The sequence below is a fragment of the Sesamum indicum genome, linkage group LG2, assembly GCF_026168435.1.
Source record: "Sesamum indicum cultivar Baizhima isolate 11 linkage group LG2, ASM2616843v1, whole genome shotgun sequence".
Lineage (NCBI taxonomy): Eukaryota > Viridiplantae > Streptophyta > Magnoliopsida > Lamiales > Pedaliaceae > Sesamum > Sesamum indicum.
Genome location: NC_142658.1, coordinates 22,274,931 through 22,285,469, shown reverse-complemented (window position 1 = coordinate 22,285,469; position 10,539 = coordinate 22,274,931). Strand labels below are relative to the sequence as shown.

The following is a 10,539-nucleotide window of genomic DNA, read 5'->3' as shown; positions in this document are numbered from 1 at the left end:
TTCTAAAACGCATATGTATATATATATATATATATATATGACACATAACTAAAAGTGAAAATTTTCCTTAATTAATTACACTGCATAAAAACATAATGTTACCTGATGAATATGCGAATCTTCTTTAGTATTTATCTATCTATCTATATATATATGTATGTATATATTTGTTTGTCGTCTCAATGTCTGTATAAAATGTCCCATTTCCATGTCTTGTCCCGTCCATACACTAAGTTAATGGAGGACAGTGAGACGTGAATAGCAAGGTTTTGGACACACAAAAACAACATAGTCAAAACTAGTTCCAGGAAGATAAACGTGCACAGCTCATATTATATAATATTCCTTTAATCCAATTATATTCATATAGTTTAATTAAAAAAACCTCAAGTGTGATGATGAAACTAAGTTCTTCTGAATAAATAAATAAAAAGTAGACATATATATATATATATTCTCATGGTGATGTGATCACTTTCGCAATATGCATATATGAGAGTGGGACCTTTCTCCTACACAGTCCTCTCTGTAAGCCACTAAATTATGGACCCAAGCATAGATGCATGATTGGAGAAAAGGTATCTCAAATCCACGCGTAGAGTAGGTCTTGTAAGCAGAGTGATTGGGCCCTGAAATTAAAATGGCAGTCACTTGCACACAACAACAACAGCAGCAGCAGGCCTAGCACGTCCACCCATCATAATTCATATGTTCACTCTTCAATTTCCATCCACTCACTATTTTCCCATGCACTCAACATGTCAACTCTGATCTACTGTTGCCTCCTTTCTCTATTACTCCTGCCCACTCCACCAAGCCGCTAAATAATACGACTTGAAACCAACAATATATTATTATTTAAACTATTTTTGAATTTGATTGGATTATTAATCTTGCTAAATTTAAATAGATTATAATTGAATCTAGCTTAACTGGTGGATGGGATCAGTAAGTCACGTTTTCCATGTTGAAGTCACACCCACACATATATTGTGTATATTTCTATTTTTAAATTATAATTTAATATAAATATAATTTTAATATATAACACAAAAGTGTAATAAAATATTGGTGCTGATATCAGCGATTCTTCGTAGGTTGAAGAAGTCAAATGCGCATTTTGAATCGCACGCGGCTTTATGAATGAGGAGAGCAGTAGCAGCGATTCATGAAAATTAAATAATTGTAATGTCAATGTCTCCATTATTGAGCTTTTTTGTTCTCGATCAATACTTCTCCACAGCATGAAATGCATTCATCTCCAATCACATATTAATGCAAGTGAATATAATTCTGAGAATAGTAAATGTTGTGTTTTATATTTGTTATTCTAATATTTACATATAAAGGAAAGGGTAAATTACAATGATCGTCCCTAAAGTTTGACGTAATTACGAATATCCTCTTATTTTTTTGAAAATTATCAATGTCTCACTAATTTTAACAGTCATCTAATAATTCGCCCAATTCGTTAAGTTTTCATCTATTTTTTGTGATGAACTGACCGAAATGCCCATGTGGATTAAAACTTATAATTTTATTTATTTTTTAAAAAAATTAATTTGTTAATAGACTAAATAGATAATTTTTTTATAATCTTTAAATTTTTTTCATCCACCCCATTCTTTTTTTTTTTCTGTGAGTTTTTAATTTGTTTAAAAAATTACAATAAAAGCAAAGTTGACAATTTCGTACCTCTATTCAAGAATTACATAATTTCATCAAATATTAAGGGATATTTATAATTTTTCAAATAACTATAGAGTATTCATTATTATGCCAAATTTTTAAAAAAAAAACGTTGTTATTCACAGTAAAGGAAATTATGATATAATTAGGTGGGTATATATATTATTCTCAACTAAATTAGTTGACTTCGCAACAACGTCGTTTTATATTATACCCATGATGAAAAATTGAAAACATGTGAAAAGAGAAGAACAATCACGTTTTGAAATTGCAAAGAAAAGATTAAAGATGAAAATGACAGATATTTACAGTTAAATTAAACGTGTCTTTAAAGTGTTCTAAAAGAATTTAAAATATGAGAAAATTCGAATAATTCGAAAAGAGTAAGAAACACTGAAGGTCCCCCCCCCCCCCCCTCCCTCCCGAAAAATTAAAAATATGTGCTTGAGATTTGAATTCCATCTCGATTTAATTTTTTTTCTTAGTTTTTAGTGACCAAAAGTAAAGAATACCCATTAGGTATATAGGGTAAAGATGTGTTCAACTCATGATATCCCTTTTTCCCAGAAATAATTAATTAAGTTCTAATTTGCCTTATTATATTTTCCCTAATTATTTTAAGTTGGGATTTATATAGAGTAGGAAATTCTAATAAATTAAAAGAATAGTAGTTGAAAGTGAAGTTTAACAGATTAGGAGGCAAAAATTCGGAGGGGCTAAAGGTCAGATGTCGCAATCAAGTATTAAAGCCAGGGTAGGAATTATAATTATGAAATTTGATTTCATAAACACTCATGCCATTATTATGCCTAATTATGTTATGCTATGAGTATCTATATATATATATAGGATTTATTACACTTAAATTTTCTATAAAAATACAAACTATATTTTTCTTAAACAAGAATTAAAATTATTCTTATATCCTCTTCGAAAATTTCTCGTTTCCACCAAATTCTTTCATTAGAGTTTGAACGAAAAATAGTACATAGAAATGTTAAATAAGGGGGTGAATTTGACCCTAATGTAAGTGTTGGATATCCACCAGCAGTCTGCCAGAAAAGAAAGCGAAGAACAAACCGAGAAGAGAGAGAGAGAGAGAAAATCGGCGAGAGAGAAGGAAAAAACTAGAGAGAACCAGTAGAAGAAACGAGGGCGTAGGATAAAGAAATTAAGGTTAGGGTTTTGCAGAGCGAGATATAAATATATGATAAATTGAATCGGACAAATGAACCGAGTGAAGAGAGTGGGCTGAACTAATAAATGGACCGAAAAGATGAGAACGAGCTGAACCATCCATGTGATAGGAATGGACAATTTTGAGCTTGGGCTATAACAATAAGAAATCATGTGTGAAGAGAGAATCTTTAAAAGAATTGTAAGTATAATTTTGTATTTTTATGAGAGTTTAAATGTAATAAACCATATATATATATATATATATGTGTGTGTGTATGCTTCACATTTATTGTTCTATCATCACTATTGTATTCCCAAATTTCTAATATTCGGCCCAATTAACTGAAGCCCAATATACATGAGGAAATTAAAGCACTGACCATTCCAATCCACCAATTTAAGATTCCTTCTCTCTATCTTCTCACAATTGATCCATTGAAAAAACCGAAAAACGTAATTTAAAAATAAAAATAATAGTTCCAAGGTATATTTCCCACGATACATATAGATATATTTTGATTAAATTGATTAAGAGATGCAGCAATTGAACATATAAATTTAGAAGAAGGTTTGATTAAGAATACTGTATTACTAATTAATAATGAATTTTTTGTGTCATTGGAATGAGGTGTTATTGTTGAAATTTCTACTTGTATTTATCAAGTTCTGCTCGTACTTATCCTTTTGTTCTCAATATTTAATTTTTATTAGTATTTTAGTATTTTATTTTTTATTGAGTCTGTTATCAACTAGAGTTTTTCTTCTTTAACTAGAACTCTATTCTTTATATATAGTTTCACATCTCTGTAATTTTAGAACTTGAGAGTTTAGATAAATAAAGAACTTGAGTTTTTAGGTTAATAAAGCCTAGTTTTTCCTTCTTTAATTTATTGCCATGAATATACTCTATTCCCACACTTCAAATTTTAACACTTATATTTAAATCCAGATGTAATTTACATTTTAATATTTTTTTGTAATTTTAGGACTAATTAATGAAGATGTCGGTGTTGATGGTCACTAGCATTTAAAATACTAACTTGTACCAAGTTTTTCCCCCACAAGTTAAGGCGGCAACGTCAGACAATTAGTGACTGCTTAACAGAAAACGAATATATATTATTGGAATTTATTTTTCATGTGAAAAATGCATACACCTTTTTTAGCATTTTACTTCTTCAAACATAAACATGAGAAAAAAAAAAATATGAAACCGTCAAATTACTTATAATGGTTCGTAATTCATATAAAATGGTCTCACTTGGAAAAGAAAACAGGAGCCGATGAGGACTAGTCAATTGGCTAAATTAAAAGTAGTTATGTTTAGGGATAATTACATGTGCTCTCCCAAGGTTAAGTGTAATTGAACGCAGATTTATTGTGATTTGAAAAATTATACCTAATACTTTTAAGGTTTATTTTCATATAACAAATGGATCCATTCATTAGTTAAAATTCATAAAATTTTCTAAAAAATGTTTTGATTAAATTTTATATTTATCCTCAATTATCTTATCAAGAAGTTAAACAAATTATTTTCTGACCAAACTATAATTATTTGTCTTCACACACGAATGCATGTGTCAAGGTATATCTTTATCCTTAATTAATCATAATAGTACTTTGGTTAGAAAAAAGTTTGTTTGGTTTACAATAAGTCAGTCATAAGTCAATTTTGGGTAAATATGATTTTCATTTAGCTCCTTTCCTAATATCGACATATATACAGTGAAATTGACTATCATATGATTTATTTGTTAGATGAAAACAAATTTCAAAAGTACTTGATATAATTTTGAAAACCACAAGGGTACTGTGTGTAATTACTCAAAATCTCATAAAAGGGGCAATGCATTATCCCTAATTATAAATTAGTTAGAGATTTTTAAATCATGTAATTAATATATATTAATTGTTATAATTGTTAGTAATTGCAATTGATTTACTTTAAAAAAAAAAACACAGAGGAAACGAGAACTCTATTGTGGTACTGATGAAACATTGTGTTATCATCATTTTAAAGTTCATTGATGAGAATATTCTTAAACCTTGATTTGAAAGATTAATTAATCATGATTTGTAATCAAATAAAATAGGCATAATTAGTTCAAAATTAAGTAGAAGAACCGAGTGATTCAGTGCACCTACCCTTAGAAACTATAGTTAAACTTTAATGCAGAGATTTGATCAAATCAAAAAGATAAAAATAAAACATGGAGGATTTTGTAAAAAATTAATTAACAAAGTATATAATTATATGCATATATCCCTTCAGTACGTAGTTGAGATATTTCAAATGCAAGAATATTATAATAAACCTAAACCTAACTGAAGATCCAAACTTTTTCTATTACAACTCTTCTTTGAATTAGGCAAAGACGAAGACTTGCAGGTCATGAGAGGCCTGGACTTCTCTCTCGATGATCTATCCACCTCCGTTAGACTAAACCTGTGTGCATCGTGTCGAAACGGGACGCGATCTGCAGGTAGCTCATCGACGTCCCATCTCAAGACATTAGAACCATTCATGTCGGGATCTGGACCATAAGGACCAAAACTGATGATCTGATTAGGTGATGGATCATAGATCCATGCAGGATTAACATTAGAACCATAGTAATCAGAACAAGTGTTAACGTTAATATTCTTATGACTATTGTAATAGGGCTGAATGTAATAATTGATGCTGGCCTTTCTTGCTTGAAGCTGAAGCCTCTTTTTCCTCATCCTCTCTTTCTTGTGGGCGTTCTGGTGACCCCCCAATGCCTGTGAGTTAGCAAACACTTTGAAACAGTACCCGCACTCAAACTTCTTCTCTTCGGCCATCCGATGATCACCGTCGCCCGAGCTCTTACCGGAGCCAGAAGCCGACGAGTTGATGCTTTCTTCACCTACTTCCGGCAACCCTTTATGCGCCTCATGAGACGAAGAATCGAGCTCAATACCGAAGAGCTTAAGCTTCTTCTCTGTGGTGGATTTTTCAGTGTATTCTTCATGTACACGAGAAATACAAATTCCTTCCATATTTTTTTCTAGGCGATGATTAATGTTCTGATTGAGCTGATCAGCCTGTCTTTCTTACATATATATATATATATATAGCAGAGCCTGTTGGTTTTTGACTATGCAATTGCAATTAAGACAAGAACAGTTGTACTATAATCATCAACCAACAGCATATATATATATATATATATATATATATATATAAAACGTCAATAAAAAAGGATAAAGGCAATAAATAGTCAGAATAGGCCAATTGTCTCATGCAATATTGGTTCTATTTACATAAATAAATAAACGAAGTAGATATACTATACCCAAACTTTTTCCCTCCAAAGAGGATTCAATGTCTGAAATATTATAAATTATAAGAATTCCGCATTATAAATTATATTAAAAATTGATGCAATTTAATAAAAATATTCGATGCTTACAAAGGAGGACATATGTTAGAAACAAGTATATATTATAATATGAATGGCAATGACAAAAGTCAAAAGCAAGATATGGGGATGTAATCAGCTGTAAGGAAGGCGATCTAGCTTTGCTACGAATCTACTAATTATAAATAAATCAATAATATATTACTTTAATTGATTTGAATGACCAACTAATTAGTGGATTCATGTACATATATCATTACTCATCTTTACCCAAACTTATAAATAATAATAATAACTATTAAAAAATCAACAGAATAAACAAATATCTTTAGGTGCCTAATCCCATCTCCTACAGTACTAATTAATCATGTTCATAGTCCTTCAGATTTTTCTCATCATACACCACCTAAGGCCTGTTTGCAATAATTTTTATTTCTGTCGCGGTAATAAATTATAAAGAAAATTGTAAGTTAAATAATAATAAATTTTAGAAAAAATTTAAAACAGAAGTTAAACGTGAAAAAAATATAAATAAAATGAAGTTAGATGTGTTTGGAAAAACTGTTTAGTTCTTACAATTTTACCAATAAGATGTAGAAGTTGGTCGAAAGTTACTTATTACTTTGACTTTAGATCAATCTAATTTAAACAGTTCACAAATAAAATTTGTATAACAAAAATACTAATTTCAGCAATAAGCATTTACAAATGCCCCTTAATTAAAGGTTTTTCGTCCCATATATATATATATATATATATATATATATATATATATACACACACACGCAACTACCATGTATAAAATTATAAATTAAAAGAAACATAGTAATGACTTAAACATATTATATTTAATTTTTATATTGACCCTTTATCCCGAACGTCACATTAAAAAATGATTTTAAAAGAGATTAGTTGCTAAACAAATTAAGGAAAATTAAGAAGTGGGCAATGATGTAAGTAAATATATATATATATATAGTAATTATTAATTATAGTAGGGGTGTTGGACCAGATCTAAGCATATCTTCTTAGAGCAGGCAAGAGCCTATTATTTTATAACACGGCCCGAATGAGCATATGTTTAAGATGAACCCAGTCATCATCATTTAGTATTAAAAAACCACATTTGTTGTTGGACAGTTGTTGAAAATTCGCTCCACTAATTTCAGCTTTGGGAATTTAATGTAGGAAACTGTACTAGATTTTTGCTGTTTAATCCTATATATATTCCATTGTCTGGTGGGCTATATGTATGTACCTTCCACCCATATATAAATCATCTAATCCTCATCATGAATTCCCACTCCTTTTATTTATTTTTATTTTTTTAAATATTTCCTCTGCTTGTTTCTAGTTTATTCCCAATGGCTTTCTTGGTTTTGGACAAGAATTCTAAATAGGCATGCTATGAATTATGGACAAACATTTGGTTTCTCAGTTTGTATTTTCATAGTGGAGATTTGTTGTGGGCAATCTTGAGAAGATCAGATTGTGGTGGCTGGGTCGGTGGTTTACTCATACTTTATTGATTTCTCATCTCTTTCTTTCGGGTATTATTACAATTTTAATTTCATAGAATAGGAGATCAGACATTTTTAATCTTTTATTTTATGAGATTATAAAAAATATTTTAAAATTGAAAATATTACATACATTTAATTCCTTGTACGAGTTTATAGATTCACAGACTAGGATATCTGAATCTTGTTCGTGCTAATTTCTGCAGACCAATTCCGCAACGTCTAGGGAACCTATCCAAGTTGTTGTATCTTGATCTTCACTGTGATTGCAATTGCTATAAAAGAGTTGCATTTCGCAATTGCAAGTATCCCTAGAGTACCTCTTTCTTTTCTACCTAAAATCAATAGTTCTGCCCCTCTTGTCATTCTTCATCTCTCCTCCAACAAGTACCCATCGACCCCTGCACTGATATCCCTTTCATTGGCCTCTACTGGATTCGATTTTCTATTGCAAATTTTATTGTATTTTTTATTTCATTTAATATACACGTGTTATATGTATCAATTTTTTTAAAAATAAAATACATGATATTTTCTTTAAACAAGTGACGTGTATATAATGAATGAAATAAAAAATGCAACGGAATTTCAAATAAAAAATATTTCTAATGTTTCCGAAAATATGCTGTCACTTGAATATCTCAATTTTGGGTTTAACAATTTTGAAAGTAGAGTAGGGGTCGATATTTTTAATCATTTATTTTATGGGATTACCAAAAATATTTTAATTTTTGAAAAAATTGAACACATTTAATCCCATAATTTTGACTAACGCACAATGCCACTTTTGACTAATGGGTGCGCGTGCAACACGTGCGTTTGCCTTTAATTTTTTTATTGTAAAGTCAATATGGGATTATATGTGTTCAATTTTCTCAATTTTGGGACATTTTTTATGATCTCGTAAAGCGGGGGTCTAAAAGTTTTGACCATTGATGCGCATAAAAATAGATTAGCCTAAAAAGGCCCAAACGATCTAAAAAGAAGAAAGAAACGAGAGGCACGTAACATCTTAGGAGGCCCACATCATGAGGGCGGCTTGCTGAGAACTTACTAGGCTCAGCCAAAGAGGGAACTCTAGTACAATAAGCTAGCCCAGTACACCAAGATCGGTACAAGAAAGAGGCCTGGTACAAGGCCTACCGGGCCTTAAACCCACCTTCCATACCCAGCCTAGGAGAACTCCTTGTAAAAGTAGGAGTTCTCATGTAAAAGGAGTCCCCCTCCAATTAAAGATGTGCTCAAGTCAATGAGGAGATAAGATCGCGTCTCATCCACAGATTTTCGCCATTTTTCTCAAAAATGTAAGTCACTTACAGAGTCCCTGCAAAGAGGGATTCCTCTATACCTAGAGGCAGCATTCCCCAAGACCTTCAAGAAGCTGGAAATTGTCTTGCTATTTCGCTGCAACTCTCAACTCGTGCTTTTGCCATATTTTACTCACGAAATTCTTAATTTTATTTTAATTTCTCATTTCAGCATCCCTTAATACGAACACATTCAATCCTCCAACAGGCACACCTTCAATCCACCAACAGAGCACTTGAGTCCTCCAACGGGATACCTCCAATACCTTTACAGGGACACCCTCCAAAATCTGAAAACCACTCTCTATTCTTACTTTAGCATTCGAATTGCACTCTTAGCACGATTTTTCTCACGAAATTACATACTCTATCACGATTTCTCATTACATTTTATTTTTTATGATTATTTTTCTCTTAAATCTGATACTAACTTGGGTGTTGAAATGCTAACGCTTTTTTTGCAGATCCCCCCTTCAGAATTTGTATTCGCTTCAGCAAACTCTGAACATAGTCCATATCCATTGGACCAGTGCATTTTTTGAATTCATAATCATAATTAGTCAAGATTCATTGTGATTTTACCTATAAACAAAATATTTACCGTAGTTTTTATTTCTATCTAATAGCCGTGGTTAATTTAGTATTCACCATAATGTTTTATATACTTTGAATTATTGTAAAATTAATTAGTATAACGAAATTACATATTTTTCTTCTAGCGTTTACAAAAAAAATAAAATCTTGATTAGAATTATGTAAGAAATATTAAATTAATATTGGATTATATCATATTATCCCAATATAAAAGGGCATATTTTATTTCTTGTTATTTGATATTTATATACATTGAATTCAATGCGTTCCACCTCTCGTGTCCATAATCAGACAAAAGTTGAGTAAAAGAAAGAGCATATACACGAGCCCATTAATTTGATTGGTCCCTACAGCAAATTATGCCTAAACTCTTTAAGATAAAAAAAATAAAAAAAAATTATAAGGTCGTAATGCCCTTTATTTTATTACTAAAAAAGTAATAAAAACGATTTTCTCAAATCTCTGACTCCCAATTTTCAGAAATATTCGAGTTTGATCTCTGTTTTAATTTATAAAATTATCTAACTCGTGTCACTTAAAATTCAAATTTAATTAATTATATTTGTAAATTAACTTTAAACTACTTTTGTAAAAGTAAAGCAAAGACGACATTTAGCAAAGAAAGCCAAATTTGAATTAGCTACCAATCACATCATAAAATAAGAATATGTTTTAAAATTATTCGTAGAGAATCTTCAATAATAAAGAATGAGGGAAGAAACATTTAATATTTGGGATATGGAGGATGCAATGCCAATGCACGCTAATTAATTATGATTTGTCCTACTTTAGGACAATTCAAATTTTCAAAGACATATATATACTTAAAGCCCCTTAATTCCCGTTTTGACTTTATAAATTATT

The 10,539-nt window shown here is 30.4% G+C and overlaps 1 protein-coding gene across 1 annotated transcript; it reads right to left on the bottom strand.

Annotated features, from left to right (window-relative positions):
• Nucleotides 1-5,069: 5,069 nt before the first annotated feature.
• On the bottom strand, nt 5,070-6,023 carry LOC110011593 (uncharacterized). The gene has a single exon (XM_020691988.2). It carries the CDS (start codon nt 5,890-5,892, stop codon nt 5,176-5,178), a length of 717 nt encoding a protein of 238 aa, XP_020547647.1. The 5' UTR covers nt 5,893-6,023; the 3' UTR covers nt 5,070-5,175.
• Between the last annotated feature and the right edge of the window lie 4,516 nt (nt 6,024-10,539).

Excerpts from the sequence above, each read along its gene's own strand:
- LOC110011593 (XM_020691988.2), bottom strand. The coding sequence starts at position 5,892 with ATGGAAGGAATTTGTATTTCTCGTGTACATGAAGAATACACTGAAAAA.